Below are 17,800 nucleotides of genomic sequence, written 5' to 3'. Positions count from 1 at the left end.
ATCAAATCTAAATAAAATATTTATAGCTCCAGAGTACAGTTAAAGATGTTGTGCCAAGTGTGCGGTATGTGTCACCTGTTCACCTCACCACAGATGGAGTCTGGAGGGAGTGTTCAGGAGCTCAGGGACAGGAGGGAGATCCGGGGGAACGTGACTCGAGCCCTTGCATCTCTCCCTGTCTCCTCATTACAGGATGTGGATCAGATCAGCTCAGCCCTGGCCCAGTCCACTGTGAGTTTGCACAGCTGCCTTTCAATTATAATTAACATACGGTATTTCTCATGATGATGAGCCAATCCAATCCAATCCAATCTTTATTTATAGAGCAAAAACAACACAGTTGAACGGGTTAAAAGTTCAGTTCGGTTCATTAAGAAAAATCCCCCAAAATATATAAATATAACTACTGTTATATCCAATATAAATAATTGGCCAAAACACATTAAGACACATGAAGACACCATAACACAGTCAAGTGACTCTAAAAGATTCAAGATAACATTTTAACCCATTGATTAAGACCTGAGGTGATTCTTTAAAAAAATCAAAATCCTAACAGTTTTTGAAAAAAAATCTAAAACGATTTTTTTTCAAGATTTTTCAAAAATAGCCAAAGAAATCTAAAGTGACACAGATGCGTTCCAGGTATTAATGGGTTATTACAACAGGCAAGGTTTGAGCCACAGTTTGGGGGCTACAGCTGATGACGATGACGATGATGATGATGATGATGATGATGATGATTTTGATTTTGATGATGATGATGATGATGATGGTTAGGTCGATGATTAGGATGATTGATTATGATTAAATGAGACAGGTTAATAGATTTAAATTTAAAGCAGTATGTATAAATCCTCTTTACCAGAACCATGAGTTTCATAATCCTCTGTGAGCTGTTCGTCACGTTTGTATAACACAAAGACGCGTTATTTCCAGGCTGTTGCCAGCGAGGTGGTTTGTGAGGGCTGTCAAGAGCAGGTTCTGGAGGCTGTGGCGAAGATGATCTACGTGATGGAGGAGCAGATGAGCGCCGGTGTTGCAGCAGCTGTTGACACAGGAAGGAACATCCTCAATGTTCTAGGTCAGTGTTTCCCAAACAATGGCTCGAATCGTGGACCCATTTTGTGTCATGGACCCGTTTTTATGGGTAAAAAATACATTTAAAATAAATAAATAAACATCACATTTCCAACGATTTTTTGTCCAAAATGTGTCAACAATAACAGATCTTGTAGATCAGCTATATTTTTTTAAACAGGGCTTAAGTGGTTAATTCATAATGTATTTTTGTACGTTTTGGTGGAGACTGAAAAAAGTCTGGGAACTCTTGAGCTAGGTGCTGGCCAATCACAGTTTCCCGTTTCATCACTTGATGCTTCTTGTGCACAAATGAGTGTCAGATTGGCTTAAAATCCTTTGCTGTCTCTTGTCTCTTCAGGTAGCACTTTGGCTGCTGCGTCTGAACCTCCCGGTGGAGATAGCCATCGCCCGGCCTTCACAAGCACACCGCCACCAGCCACCAAGAGCGCTCAGTCTGCAGTGGCCCATGCCGGGGCCCTCATGCGCTCTCTGATGCGTTCGAGTGTACGCGGCGAGGAGCCGCTCTCGCTCGCCAACTCTCGGATCAGCGCCGTTGGTTTCCGTGGAAACCCCTCCAATCTCCTCTGTGCTCAGAACAACTCTCCGAAGCCAGTGACCGTCTCTCCTTCCTCACCCGCCGAAACACCAGAGCCCCCCGTCTGTCCTTTCTTCATCCCGGTGCCCCTCGCCGCTCAGCTGAAGCGGCAGAGCTCAGAGGTGGTGCAGATACTGGTCGGTGTGGACGGAAGGGCGGAGACCAACGCCTTGCAGACCGGAGCTGACCCCCCTATCTCCACCACCCTGGCTGCCATGGAGTTCACCACCACGCAGGGTCAGCCCATACCCATCAATGATCTGGACTCAGACCAGGCCATAAGAGTCACCCTCCCCAACCGACGCCTCCTGGGCGCTGGCGTAGCAGGGGGAGGGGCTGGATATAGATTTGGGTCTGTGGTTTGGAATCAGAGCGCAGACTGTGTAGATGGTAATGGAACGAGTCCTTTAGGGTTGAACCTGACCCTCCCCTCTGAAGGATGGACAAACTTTACCGTCAAAGCAGTGGACGAACTGGTGGACAATGCAGGGCTATTCATTGCTTTTAAATTCAATCTTGTTCAAGGTACAGCAGACATTTTTAGTGGCTAATGATTCTGATTAACACTGAAACCGTTTTTTTCTGTAATCAGCCTCTACCTGTTATTAATGGCTGAGAAACTATGATCCGCACAATATATGTTTAACAATTATTCACCCAAATAGTTTGCAAGGCCCATCTCATTCTATTTACCTACATCTAGGTGCTATTCCTTTGACCTCTGGACGTGTGAGGATAGAAGTGACCACCATCCAGACAAACCCTACCCAGAGTTTCCTCATCAGAGAACTAAACCTCAATCTCCCTGCTCAGACTAGCTTCAAGGAGGAAACCATCTTCCTCTCTCCGCTGTGAGTAAAGATGTTTTTGTCACTGAGATTTCTTGAAGACCCCTGCACTATAGACGCTTACTTCCATGTACTGTAGGCCTACACATTTTGGCATGAACCACTACTACTTTTCCTGACTTAATTTTTCCTCCAAACAGGTTGAACGGGACAGAGAGACGTCTCTCTGTCAACCTGAACTCCTCTCTGGGTGCCGGCGGTCCTGTCCGGGCGTCAGTGTGTGTGTTCAGCTCTCTGTGTCAGTACTACAATGTGACGGAGAGGCGCTGGAGCAGTGGCGGTGTCCAACCACTGGAGGGCAGCACCCTGCGTTCAGCACACTGTCTCACCCAGCACCTCTCCATGTTTGGGGCCAGTCTGTTTGTTCATCCTGGGGCTGTGGTGCTGCTGCCACCGGTACGCAAAGTGCTTGTCACGATCATCCATTTTGCAACAGTCACTTTGATTGATCTATTGATTTTGCTTTCACATCAGTGCACATCCATCCAGATCGCTGATTCCAGACTTATTGAAGATAACATGTCGGCAGAAACCTCTTATTTCCATATTTTAACTTTGTGTTTTTCCTTAAAAACGAATGTCCTACTTTATCACGCTACAGCGTCACACAAAAGCATCTAAAGTAGCAGATCTGCAAGCTTTTGAGCTTGCAGATCTGCTACTTTTGCTATTTTTGTATATGAATCCTGAAAATAACTGTTCTGGACAAATGAGGTTTCCACCCGACAGAGACGATACCTTCTGTGTTTGGTGGTGAACCAGAATACAATATCATGGTTTTCTTTCTCCATTCATACATCCATCCATCCATCCATCCATCCATCCTACAACCCCCCAGTCTAGCGGTCCAGTGCGTAACATGGTGGTGGGGATTGTGTGTGCCATCCTTGTTCTGATGCACCTGCTGCTGGGGCTCATTGCCCACAAACTGGACCACCTGGAGGGCCTGAGCCGGGGCCAGGTGCCTCTGTGTGGCCGACCGGGCCTGTACCACTACAGGGTTCTGGTCAAGACCGGCTGGAGACGGGGAGCAGGTCAGAGAAGGAAATCATGATGAACGATAACTAATAATAAATAATATATTATAATGGCAGTAGGCTCTGAAAAAGCGAATTCCCAAGGCAATCAGTTTTATGAACGATTGACACTACAGGTCTAGTCTGTTGCCTGTCTGGACAAGGACCTGAAACTTTATCCTATCCTGTCCTATATTAAAATTGGCTTAAGGGAGGCTGACTGGCGGCCATACTTTTCAGAATTCAAAAGTAGCAGATCCACAGGCTCGAAACACGGCATAACATTTTTCATTTGTGACATCTCGTATACGAGCACTCTTGTGTACTCGTACACAAGATGTCACAAATGTAAACATCTTGAATTTTGAATAACAATGACGATGCAACAAATTCATGGTGGAGTGATTCTCTTTCACAGTGTTTGGAAAATGTCACACAACATTTTATCCGTCATGTATAATGCGGATGCTCTGGTATACGTCCCACATCCACCAGGTACCAGCGCCCACGTTGGCATCAACCTGTACGGCGTGACCAAGAGCGGCTCTCGCCATCTGCAGAGGGACGGTGCCTTTCAGCGTGGCGGCCTGGACCAGTTTCATCTGGAGACGGATGACAACCTGGGAGAAGTGTGGAAGATTCGCATCTGGCATGACAACACAGGTAAACAATAGGCCCGGTGGTGACTCACAGTATGTCTGGGGGATAGGAGTTTTGTGTCCATGTTTGTGTGTGTATGAGATGCGCACGCACGTGCGCGGGCGTGTGTGTGTGTGTTTGTATTACTATACTTGTGAGGACCAAACGTCCCCACAAGTATAGTAGAATTTGAGAAATAGACATTTGAAGATGAATGGTTGTTTTATGGTTAAAACATATTTTGAGAGATAATTGTACAATTTTAAAAAGATTCAGGTTGGCGTTAGGGCTAGGGTAAGAGGTTATAGGTTTACGTGTTAGGGTTAGAGTTTTCCCTATTTTATACTTAGTTGTGTGACGATGTTGCACACAGAAAAATAGCCAATCTACAAGCTCATAAACGGTCGCAGCACGACACGTTGTGAGCTTGTAGATCTGCTATTATTGTGTGTAGGCGTATTATTCAGCTATTTTCAAGGCCGTCCTAAAATGTAATTCAAAACTGTGTGTGTGTGTGTGTGTGTGTGTGTGTGTGTGTGTGTGTGTGTGTGTGTGTGTGTGTGTGTGTGTGTGTGCACGCGCACGTGCACGTGCACGTGCACGTGTTGGGGTGTCCACAGGCTTGGATCCTTCCTGGTACGTACAGCAGGTGGCAGTGTGGGACCCTCAGACTGACCACATGTTCTTCTTCATTGTGGAGGACTGGCTCTCTGTGGAGGATGATAAGAATGGCACTGTGGAAAAGTTCGTTCTGGCCTCATGTGAGTTCACACACTTTTACGAGCAATTGATACTTGGTTACGCGCTGGTGTGACAAGTCAAGTCAAGTCACATTCATTTACATAGCACATTTCATAAGACAAGCGCTGAATGTGCTTCAAAAGAAAATAAAGAAATACAAAGGTCAGCAATCACACAAAATACACATAATTGATAAAAGGTAGGGTAAGTGATTTGCTTTGGTTAAAATAAGTGTTAAATAGCTCAATATTCTGATAGTAATCATTGCTATAGAGTGTTTGTTCAGTATTAGGAGTCTTCTTGTCTCTCCACCTCTTTATTAAACATAAAATGCATTTTCGTTTCAGTTTCAGTTTCATTTCCAATTTTATCCAACCAGGACAGAGAACTCAATCAGGATACAGATTAAACAAGTGAAATTGGAAGTGATGACACTAAGAAATTAGCAGACAAATTTGGAACTGGAACACTATACAAATTAAGCTTAAAAATGGGTACTTTCTCCTGATTGGCTGAGATTTTGACACCTACCGAAAAATGCATTTTCTGTTTATTAAAGAGCTGGAGAGACAGGGAGACATCTGTTACTGAAAAAACACTCTATAGCGATGATTACTATCAGAATATAGTATTTTAACCTTTTAACAAAATACTTTTTGTTTTAACCAAAAAATATCACTTACCCTACCTTTAACACATGAGAATGAAATGAATTAAAATAAAGTGCAAATAAAAACAACATAACTACGCACTCCAAACCTAGCTGAAAGCTTTTGAAAATAGATTAGATTTTTATTTTGCTATTTAAAAGAAAAGACACTGTTTACAGCTGGTATAGCTCCTGGTCTAATCGATCAGCCTAATCTAACTTAATCCCAGGAATCCCAGGGAGACTCCTTTTACTGAACAAACACTCTATAGCAATGAGTACTATCAGAATATATAGCTATTTAACACTTATTTTAACCAAAACAGTAAATCACTTACCCTACCTTTAAGTTTGATTAGTCTCCTAAATTCAATCAGGCTTGTGAACGATCACACCAGGGACAAACGAAAAGAAATGTCGGAAAAGTTGCTTCACCTCCTCCTCCTCCTCCATCCATCCATCCATCGCCAGGTCCAGAGGAGCTCTCAGACTTCCGGCGTGTTCTCTCCTCCCAGCTGGTGTTTGGACTAACGGAGCGCCACCTGTGGCTGTCGCTGTGGCAACGCCCGGGGCACAGCCGCTTCACCAGGGGTCAGAGAGTGACCTGTGGCGCCGTCCTGCTGCACCTCTACCTGGCAGTGGGGGCGCTGTGGTACGGCGCTGTAGGGAGCGAAGGACACAGGTGAGAGGGCCCAAGTTTTGTAGTCATAGAATCAGGAAACAAGTTAGCATTTTTGTACTTCCAGTTCCCTCATCTCAAATTTGATGTTTTTCCTGCCTCCACCGGTGACGGCCGTGGCCGGAGGCATTATGTTTCTGGGTTGTCCGTTCGTTTTTACGTCCGTCCCTCCGTCCGTCCGTCCGCCCATCCATCCATCCATCCGTCCGTCTGTCCGTCTCGCCGTCCGTCTGTCCGTCTCTCCGTCCGTCTGTCCGTCTCTCCGTCCGTCTGTCCGTCCGCCCCAACTTTGTGAATGCGATATCTCATGAACACCTTGAGGGAATGTCATGATAACTAGCACATAATGTCCACTTGGACACAAGGATAAACTCATTAGAAGTAGGTGGTCAAAGGCCAAGGTCACTGTCACCTCACAAAAAATGTTCCTTCACTACAACTACATAGTACTGTACGAGTCTGCACAGTAATATCCTGAGGGACAGTGGTGTAAAGGAATTAATACTACTAGTGATAGATTGCTTTATCATTTTACAAACACCTTAGGCTCAGATCACACATTGGAATAAGATAGACACAGACACAACGGAGATCTCCTTCTTTTTTACTTGCCGCAAGGAAAAATGTACAGCTTGACCTGAATCATTTCTGGAGTACAACTCACTTTACATTGTCATTTATACAAGGAAACAGGACAGACAGAGAAGCTAGCAGGGAGGCGTGACCAAAAGTACTTAAAAGTATCAGATTACTCTAGTAATCTATACTGAATGTAATTTATAACAGCGTACAGGCAGAGCAAACTGAGAGAGAGAGAACTCCAAGGCAGGGAGTGAACTGATAACAGAGGAATGCAAACATCTGTAGCTGTAACGATAACAAACCACCTAATATGCAGTCTCTGGCTTCTGCACACATAAGGAGAAGAATATACATCATCTATTCAATTGAATGATTAATTAGTTGAACACATTAACAATATGAATAGAACTTATAAACCCACATTACATAGAACTGAGAATCGGCTCTGTCATTTCCCTCCTGTTGATCAAATTTATTAATCTTCACATTCTTCTTGTTTTCCGCTTTTTCAAAATGGACATCATAACAGGAATCACTTGCCTCTTTTGCTTTCAGTGGCCTTGGTACTTAAGCTATCCGCTTTTCGCACTTTGTCATACAGAGCATAGCACAAAGCTGTTATCAGGGCACATGATGAGACTATTAGAATGTCAATTGATCCTGATCAATAATGATATAAACGATTGTAGATAATGCTGAAAAAACCCACGGATAGGAAAAAGGACATTATCACTCTCAAAATGTGTGGCTTTCTTGTGAGCAGTGGTTGTAACACTTAATAACCTTCAACCGTTTGTATCATTAATTTGACCATTATGAACTGACAATTCATTTTCAAATATTAACAGAGCTTAAATGTCTGTGTCATTTTCATCATAAAGGCTTCGAAGGGAGAACACATTCCCGTCATCTTTTAAGTCTTGCCCAGTCTGGGATACCGCAGTATACGTTTGAACGAACGTGTCAGCAACCATGCGTTTCACTAAGGTCCTGATGCACGGGATCACACAGACCGATAACACGCGAAACAGCACCAAAGCACAGAGTACCATTGTTTCAAATTTGCACAGAGCTTGAATCCAACCCCCTCCCATTAACCAAGAAAAACCACCCCTTATCGTGATGTTACCATTCATAGCTTTCTGAAGGGCACGTAGATTGGACATCGCGTTATTGGCCTCCTTAGCATTAATGTCATCTGAAATGTAAACACAACAGGTACTTGTTCGAAAAGTACTTCTCACCAGGACCACTGGATCCCCAGTGGTGTCACGGTGTTTTGATGGCATCATTAGTATGTGGCTTCGGAGAGGGTTTGATGGCATGTTAGGGTGTGGCTTAGCCCAGATGATGACCGTTTGGTCGGTTATCCCGCCCCTCCCTTCGGAGGTTGTCTTAAATGCGCCCTCATTCCACACTAACACATTTACACTCCATGATATGCATTTAACCTCCTCACACTTCATACTTAGTCCGCTTCAGAGTGACATAAAAGCTCTTATTTATGTGCTTAAAACTGATCATACGTTTTGCACGGCAAATAGCATTGACCCCCAAGGCGCACTCACTATTTTGGATTCGAGGCACTTACTTACTACCAGTTAACTGCAACAGGAAATGTAGGATGTAGACATATATATATGCAACATAACAATCATAATTATCTTAGCTTTAGCCTTCCCCTGCTTAACTTTTAATAATAGAGACAAAAGATACATAGAAAAATATACAATAACATAGATAGGAAAATATAAAAACAAGTGTGGTGCATCGTCCTTCTAAGTGTAATCAGGTGAGGGAGGGGGTACTATTCTAAGTGGATTCTTCACCGGTTAGGGCCTAATATCACTCTATATGTGAGACTCCACCCCACAAGCCGGCCTTCTTCACCTTCTTACGTAATGTTCGATGATGTTTGCACCAACTTGCGAATGTTTTTGTGTGGATTGGACAAACCACACGTCTCACATCAGGTGACATGTTGACCAGGGACTGCATCTCACAGCAGTTGGCATGTTGACGTGACCCGGGCATGGACCCTCCTAGCACGGAGAGTTCAGTTCACACTTGATGACCTGGTCAGCATCACCATAAGCAGTCCCATCGTTCCTGTGGAAGAGATAAAATCTTGGCAGCTTACTAGTTCTTTTGACCTTTGTAACGTCTTCAAATTCATTTTTACAGTGTATGGCTTTTACCAGAATTTTTAAAATATAAGTGTGAATATAGTGTGAATATGCTTCATAATCTTCAACTATCCCTCCTGTTGAACCATTACTCAGATGATTGGTTCAATATATTTCAATTACTGCATTAACACACTATAATTATAAAAAAATAAAAAAATAAAACAATCGCCTTATAACACTGCTTGGGTACTTCAAATATAGGAATTTGACACACTAGTATCAAGACACAACAAATGAAAGATAAGTTCCATGAGAACTGAACTCGCTTCCTTTGCTTATTTTTTTTTATATAAGCGTTCCCATGGGCTTGGGACGAGGTAGTCACTGCTCTACCCATAACATCTTGCAGGCTGAGATTAGAATGTTTTCACATGATATACTCCACAATTTGAGTAGAAATACTCTAGTTTCTTACATGTGGAGAGGGAAAGGGCCAAAACTATGAATACTACTGATTCTCAAACATGTACGAAGTGTCAGTTTTGACATAGGGTAACTTTACATAAGTCTTCTAATACTTATGATACTTTTCATTATTGAGTATTTCTTAAAATCAACAACTGCTCTACAGCTTGTAGATCTGCCATCTTTTGGAAAAAGATTTCCATTGCTAGTTAAGACACAAATGTCACTTACAAAAGTAGAGCTATCTTCGCTTAAGTCTTTTAACTATTTTTAAATCAAAACAAAAATATTGAATATAGTTTTAATACAAAAAGTTTGTGAGCCACTCCATGGCACAGCGGATTCAGACTTGCAGCCCTGCAGTAGCTTGCAAACTCCACCCACACTCCAGGACACGACACACAAACCTCTACGCTTCTTCTCTGGACAGTAATGCCCCTTGACCCTGCAGTGCACATTCCTAGCTTGGGGTACTTGGAACTAATCCCTCTTAATATTTAAGGTTCACTTCGCTTCGCTAATTTACTAAAAACTTCATATTCTACCGCAATGAGCTCAATATCATTAAGCAAAGGCCCATGTTACTTTGATCACTCTTTCAGAGTAAACCACCCACAGGCCTTAATTCAATGTAATGTCACCGCAACAGAACAGAAGTCATAACACATCTTTAACATTTGAGTTTAGACAAAGGGCTTGTAACAGAAAAATGGGCCTTATATGGGAGCTGGTTAATAGCTTTAACTGCACATACTTCACTGATAAGGGCTCCTAAATATCACTAGAACTTATGGCCTTTTGTGATGTTTTTTTTTTTTTCACTTCATCACTGTCTTTCTGTCTCGCTCTGTTAGCACACAGCCCGCACACACACGTGCACATACACACGTGCACACAGACTCCTCTAAACACCCACACACACAGTACCACACAGCAACCCTATTGGTTGGCATTTAAGTACAGTACTTGAGTAAATGTACTCAATTACTTTCCAACATACACTCATTTCAACTGTTCGCTGTAACTCATTCATACCAACCACAAAAATACTTTTACTCTCTGGGAGTTACTGATTTGCTCAGTCACCATTCTGTCACTTCTTCCCCCCACACGTATGTGATACTTAAGTACAGTACTTGAGTAAATGTACTCAGTCACTTTCACACTCACACTCTTGAGAATGGTTTATACAGTAAACTACATCTGAAGCTGTAACGCCCAGTGATTAAGTATACTCATAGCGGTATTTGGAGTCCAATGTACATGATCTCCCACTGTCTGAAAATCACGCGCTGGGATTGGTGTCAGGTGCCGATAGTTTGTTTCGATGAACAAATTAAGGGATAAGAGACTTTCTTGCTGTAGCCAACTCAGTGATGTGGAATAATTTAGCAAGGGCATATAGATGATTGCATTTGGAAACGTTTCCCTGGCTTAAGATTCTAATTATGACTGTAATAAGATGTGGGGCTTTTATTCATGCATAAAACTTTGCTTTAGACTGGCTACTGTAAACAGGCAAGGGGCTTAGACATCGTAGCTAATTAATACCAAATGTGTGCAGAATGTGTGCCCTCATCATATATATATATATATATATAAGGGTTTCTGTACCAATAAAACCAAGGTCCTGCCATGTATCATCTTTCTCCATTCTGCTCTTAGGTTTACGTGTCTTTCTGTTATTATGTCTTTCCTCTTCCCATCCGTCAACCGTAGTGCTCGATTTACAATCTGCTATGAAATGGCCGGTACGGCCACAGCGAAAACATGTTCGGGAGGGTCCCTTCTTTCCTTTTGGTCTAGCTCCTTGGTAATCAACATCACCCCACTCTCTTTCTTTCGCTTTCTCTCCCATCTTGCATACACGCACGCTTGAGTACAGTATCTGAGTAAATGTACTCAGTTACTTTTCCACACTCTCAAGCAGTCGCTATCTCTCTCTGCTCGGCACACACATGTAGCCCTCACACACACACATTCACTTGTATTCCTATACTCGTGAGGACATACACAGACACTGAAAATCTTATTCATTCACAGTCACACAAAGAGAGGCAGATCCACTCATTAGTCTTTAAACAGTCTGTATAACTTTCTAAATCACGCACTTAGTCTCTCTCTCTCTCTCTCTCTCATTCACATATATTCCACTGAACATTCCTCACAATCTCTCATAGGCTTCTACAGGAACATACACATATTCCCTGGGGATCCCCACACACATTCACTGTACTCTCATTCATAGATTCATACAGAAATCACCAGTCCACGCGACTGTCCCAAACAGACCTCGTCTCTCAACCACCGTGATTATCATTCATACTTATTTCGAGCGTTATTTACACTGCTGTATACTGTTTGAATCATACTTCACACATTCCTTAATAACACATCTTAATATCAGTATCACCACGTTCCAACGGATTTCTCCGGAAAGGTGCTCACGGTAGTGAGGATCTTTTAGTAATATTAAGCACATACAATATAAACACATTCAGTTTCACCACGTTCCAACGGATTTCTCATCGAACACCCAAGAGTACTCTCATCCAATCTAGACCGAACACCCCTTAGAATGAAATGGGGGTTATTCTAGATTTAGACTGAATACAGATACCTCGTGGGTTATTCTAGAAGATGATCCGGAAAAGTGCTCACGGCTCACTCCTAGTGATGACCGCGGAGAGAAAATCGTTAGACCCGGATAACTCACTCAGATCGCGTTTTGGATACACATAGTGATGACGCACGTCTGTCAATATCTGTGATTTCATACACACTACAGTATACAATTTGCAGGAAATAAATCACTCTGTTGCTTCTAAAACAAGCAAAATATCCTAAGATTTCACTGCTTATTCAGTGCTTAGGCCTATGTCTATATGCACGCAGATAGACAACTTTTGTGTCTCACTCACGTGCTATCTTATAGTTGTGTGATCAGCGTTCAAATGCCGTCGGCCGTTCCTTGAAGAGCAGATGATAAGACGAGATGACCACCGGCCTGGAGGCGAATTCAACGCTCCAGGATTTTTTCAGGATCCGGGTCCTGGCTGCAGACTTTTCCAGCGGCGTCTTCCTTCTTACTCTTCTTGGAACAGCTCTGACATCCAGGCTCGAGGGACCATTGTAATGATAGATTGCTTTATCATTTTACAAACACCTTAGGCTCAGATCACACATTGGAATAAGATAGACACAGACACAACGGAGATCTCCTTCTTTTTTACTTGCCGCAAGGAAAAATGTACAGCTTGACCTGAATCATTTCTGGAGTACAACTCACTTTACATTGTCATTTATACAAGGAAACAGGACAGACAGAGAAGCTAGCAGGGAGGCGTGACCAAAAGTACTTAAAAGTATCAGATTACTCTAGTAATCTATACTGAATGTAATTTATAACAGCGTACAGGCAGAGCAAACTGAGAGAGAGAGAACTCCAAGGCAGGGAGTGAACTGATAACAGAGGAATGCAAACATCTGTAGCTGTAACGATAACAAACCACCTAATATGCAGTCTCTGGCTTCTGCACACATAAGGAGAAGAATATACATCATCTATTCAATTGAATGATTAATTAGTTGAACACATTAACAATATGAATAGAACTTATAAACCCACATTACATAGAACTGAGAATCGGCTCTGTCAACTAGTATTGTACTTAAGTACAATTTTGAGGTATTTTTTACTTTACTGGAGCATTTACAATTTTCAGTATTTTTTACTTCTACTCCACTACATCTCAGAGGCAAATATTGTACTTTTACTCCATTACAATTATTTGAAACCCTTAGTTACTTTGTAGATTTTGATTGTTATTACAAAACATACATTAACCACTTCAGCCCTGTATACATTTCGGCCATTTTATAAATTTGAAAACTTGTGAAATGGGACATTTGCATAATGAGTACTTTCTACTTTTGGTACTTTAAATATATTTTGATGCCAATGCTTTTGTACTTTTACTCGAGTACATTTTGAATTCCGGACTTTTACTTACAGAGTATTTCAAAAATGTGAATACTGTGTAACCATTTCACATGAGTAGATGTTCTTACAATTCACTGGGTTGTTGTCGTTCTTCTTTGCTTTGTACCAGTGAGACAGTTTCAGCTCACCTGTTGGTCACCGAGGAGACGGTCGCCGCGGGAATGACTGTAGCCGTAATGGTGTTTCCTCTCCGGTGTCTCCTCAGCTTCCTCTTTAGAAAAACCCAAAGCCAGGTACTGTAGAACAGTGGTTCTTAAAGTGGGGAATTTTAAATGTTTTAATATTTTTGAAACATTTTAACAGCATAAATCTTGTATGTGGATTCCTGGTACACACACACACACACACGCACACACGCACACGCACACGCACACACACACACACACACACACACACACACACACACACACACACACACACACACACACACACACACACAGGTTCTTTTACTGTTCTTTGTGGATGTGCAGTCTGTTCCTTGCCTTTTCAGTCAAACAGAGTTATCACACTTATCTACTGTCAATAATGCTGAGACGGCCTGCATGTTTGTGTGCGTGCGTGCCGTGCATGTGTCCTCCAGGTAGCAGCTGATGTCTCAGTTCCTCCCTCCCCTATCTGTCACTCTGTTGAGATGGACGTTTACCTCGGCCAATCGGATCTATCTGGCCCCTCCTTCCTGTCACTGCCAGACTCCTCTGGCTTAGAACAAGAGAGTCCTTCATCTGTAAGAACACACACACACACGCACAAACACGCACACGAGCACACACACGCACGCACGCACGCACGCACGCACGCACGCACGCACGCACGCACGCACGCACGCACGCACGCACGCACGCACGCACGCACGCACACACACACACACACACACACACACACACCTCAGAGGCACTGGAAGTACATTGCTAAATAACTTCTTCCCCTGGACAATCAGGAATATGAACGATCAGGCCAGGGAAAATAAACTTGGGAAACGCTAATTATTAATGCTGTAAAATAAACTGTACACACAATGTAATAATGACACTTGAAACTTGAACCTCTTATTTGTTATTCATTCTCATATGTTTCCAGTTAGTGGGAAGCAAGGGGTTGGATTCTGAAATCCTGGAGTTCTGGAAGGCGTCTGGCCTGGCCCCGCAGAGTGAAGAAGAGCCAGACAGGGAGCAGGGCATGGTGGGATGGCCGTCTTGTGACAGCCTCCTCAAGCTCCCTGCGGACCCCACAAACTCCCACCCGGACCCCTGCGACGGCGCATTGTCCCTGGGGCCGACGCGGCTGTTGAAGAGGAGGAAGGCCTTGATACAGATGCGTCTAGCCTCGCCCTTCTCCACCCCTGACACAGCCACCCGCCCATTCCCCTCGTCTAGCGGGCTGCACAAGTCCACCAATCATCCCCTGTCAGCATCACCCACCACCCCGGTCCCCTTGTCTACTGGTACGCATGAGACCACCAATCATCAGTGGTGGAAAATGTACTCACATTTTATACTTAAGTAAAAGTAGCGCAATACCACATTATGAAAATCCTAAGTAAAAGGCGTGTGTTAAAAATGTTACTTGCGTAAAAGTACAAAAGTATTGGCATCAAAATATACTTAAAGTACCAAAAGTAAAAGTACTAAAATGTTTGAAAATAGTAGACCTACAAGCTCACAACGCGCTAATGTGGTTAATGTATGTTTTATAATATAATAATTTATATCTGCAAAGTAACTAGTAATAAAGTTTTCAAATAATTGTAGTGGAGTAAAAGTACAACATATTCCCCAGTGATGTAGTGGAGTTGAAGTAATAGTATTGAAAATTGGAAATACTCCAGTAAAGTAAAAGTAAAGTACCTAAAAATTGTACTTAAATACAGTACTTGAGTAAATGTACTTAGTTACTTTACACCACTGCCAATCTTCCCCTGTCATCATCAGCCACCACCCTGTGTACTGGTCCACATAAGTCCACCTATCGCCGCCTGTCATCAGACTGCTGTGATGCTGTCCCTCGCTCTGCGTCGCCTGGCCAGGCATTCCCCACCGCGACTCCTCACAAGCTGTGCACCCGCAACCTGATGACCACCGTTCTGACACAGTCTGGTGAGGGTTAGGGTTGGTTGATGAAGGCAATAGGTTCCATGCACAGCAGCCATATTGGAAATAATTTGGGCACCTTCCTTACTTCCTTAACATGTCTTAACAGTTATACTAATTAAGGCTCTATTCCATTCTGGTCAAACAGAGTCAGGGTGCTGATATTGTGCATGTTGGCTCACTGGAAACACTCTGCTACACCAGTGGGTCTCTCAATGTGTCCTTGAGGGTGTTCGAAATGGCCCCCCATGGGTCTGTAACACTGAGTGTGTACAAATGGAACCAAATGGGTTCCAAACGGGTCCATTTGGTTCCATTTGTACACTCTCAGAATTATGATGGTCCTTGAAATTGAAAAGTTTGAGAACCACTGTGCTACACTAAATGGAACAGAGCCTTCATTCGTATTATTGGTAACACCAGTGAAGGAAGTAAGGAAGGGGCCCAATTTATTTACAATATGGCTGCTGTGCATAGAGCCTATTATCACAAACGTTTAAAATATAGTATTTGTTGGCTACTGGAAAGATAATGAAATTGTGTTTATTTAGACAATATATATTATTTTCCCTCACATGTATTTGTTTTGAAAGGTTATATGACATACAGTATATTTCTGCTGGGATATGGAATATGGGATGTGTCAGATTTCCTTCCATTGAAGGCACACAAAGAATGAGAACATTTTCTCCTGGTGTGTTTTCTTTGTGTGATGTCAGAGGAGGACCTTCTGAGGTCTATAGCAGCGGAGGCGGACATCACTGAGACGAGCCACAGCGCCTCCACCTCGGACAGCGGCCGCTACTCCCCCAGGAGCACCTCCTCGCTCTCAAACACGTAAGATTTTCCTCACGGTCGCACAGGTGCTGTGCTCATTCACTTATGGAATGCAATATATGCACAGAGCATGCAAAATGTGAGGAACCTCTTATTTGTGAATTGGACTCTTAGAGAATGTTTTCTTTATTTTTAATGTATTCTGCTTTGGTCTTGTGTGTCTATGACTACGTATGTTTTAAAGATTATGCTGCTGCCTGTCTTGGCCAGGTCTCCCTCTGAAAAGAGATTCCAATGGGACTATCCTGGTTTTAAAAAACGCAATGTTATACTAATTATAAATTATTTAGAAAAAGTACAAAAAAATATCTGTCTCAACTAGTTCTACATCTCACTAACACGCTATATATATGAAACTTTTCAGTTGTGAGATGTCCATTTTGGGTTGTTTTAAATAGACAAAGGAACTTACTGTACACAGTTGTATCACTGAATTAATGAATGAATGAATGAATCAATCAATCAATCAGTCAAACAATCAATCAAACTTATAGTCCAAGCGTTGCAAGTTCGCACTGAAAATGATGACGAAGTAAGCCATGTTTAAATGCTTCTTTACAGTTTTTTGTACTGACATTTCAGCCTGTGGCCGTCATTAGCGTGTGTGAATCAAACATTTCCAAACATTATTCTATTCTATTCTATTCATGCTTCTCGTTTTGCTCTGTGTTTTAGCCAGAGTAGCTCCTGCAGTAGGTGGTCTGAGCAGAGTATGGATGAACCCCTTTATGGAGCAGAGTTCCACAAACCTGCCTGTCCTCCTACTTCCTCCTCCTCCCTGTGTGAGACGGGCCTGTACAAGTGGCCCTCCTCCTTGTCTATCTCCTCCGTGGCCAGCACCTATCTCCCCAGCCCCTCCCCTGACCCGATACGCTCACCCTCCGCCACACGCATAGGTAAGATGCTCAAATAGCATATCATACTGTATGTACTGTATGTGAGACTCTAATGTGCATTAAACATGTGCATTATTATTAAAGACACTCACACAGGCTGGCTCAGCACACGCGTGCGTGTGCACACACACACACACACACACACACACACACACACACACACACACACACACACACACACACACACACACACACACACACACACACACACACACACACACACAAATGACCAATCTACAATTTGAGTAAAAGTACCGTACTTAAAAGTAACTAAAGTGACTAAAAAGTAACTACAGTGGATAAAAAGTAGTCAAAGTGAGTAAAAATATTTAAAAGTATAATACAAATACTTAAAAGGAATATATTTACTTCCTTATGTTATAGCGTACATCATTTATATTTAAAACGTTTGTGTTATCTCACTGCATATGGCTTTTCTACTGTATGGGTATATACTTGGCAAAGAAAACAAATTGTACTTATGTTCACAACATTTTTTTTGTGAACATGTTTCTCTGAAACCGTTGGTCCGTCCAAACAGCAAGTGCTGG

At 42.6% G+C, this 17,800-nt stretch overlaps 1 protein-coding gene across 1 annotated transcript in view; it reads left to right on the top strand.

Moving 5' to 3' along the window:
- pkd1b (polycystic kidney disease 1b) overlaps positions 1-17,800 on the top strand; it is a gene marked incomplete at both ends in the record, with an annotated part of 42,846 nt that overhangs the window by 13,299 nt on the left and 11,747 nt on the right. The window contains 15 exons of the mRNA XM_084078309.1: positions 94-231; positions 940-1,088; positions 1,446-2,203; positions 2,382-2,529; positions 2,667-2,922; positions 3,365-3,560; positions 4,038-4,205; positions 4,802-4,942; positions 6,043-6,253; positions 13,539-13,662; positions 14,010-14,153; positions 14,507-14,870; positions 15,358-15,522; positions 16,236-16,353; positions 17,029-17,249. Of these exons, the coding sequence (XP_083934435.1) occupies positions 94-231; positions 940-1,088; positions 1,446-2,203; positions 2,382-2,529; positions 2,667-2,922; positions 3,365-3,560; positions 4,038-4,205; positions 4,802-4,942; positions 6,043-6,253; positions 13,539-13,662; positions 14,010-14,153; positions 14,507-14,870; positions 15,358-15,522; positions 16,236-16,353; positions 17,029-17,249 (3,301 nt within the window). The remainder of the gene's footprint in view (positions 1-93; positions 232-939; positions 1,089-1,445; positions 2,204-2,381; positions 2,530-2,666; positions 2,923-3,364; positions 3,561-4,037; positions 4,206-4,801; positions 4,943-6,042; positions 6,254-13,538; positions 13,663-14,009; positions 14,154-14,506; positions 14,871-15,357; positions 15,523-16,235; positions 16,354-17,028; positions 17,250-17,800) is intronic.

This window comes from Gymnoscopelus microlampas, assembly GCF_963454915.1.
Source record: "Gymnoscopelus microlampas genome assembly, chromosome: 14".
Lineage (NCBI taxonomy): Eukaryota > Metazoa > Chordata > Actinopteri > Myctophiformes > Myctophidae > Gymnoscopelus > Gymnoscopelus microlampas.
Note: the sequence above shows the minus strand (reverse complement) of the source record. Positions and strands in the feature narration are given on the sequence as shown.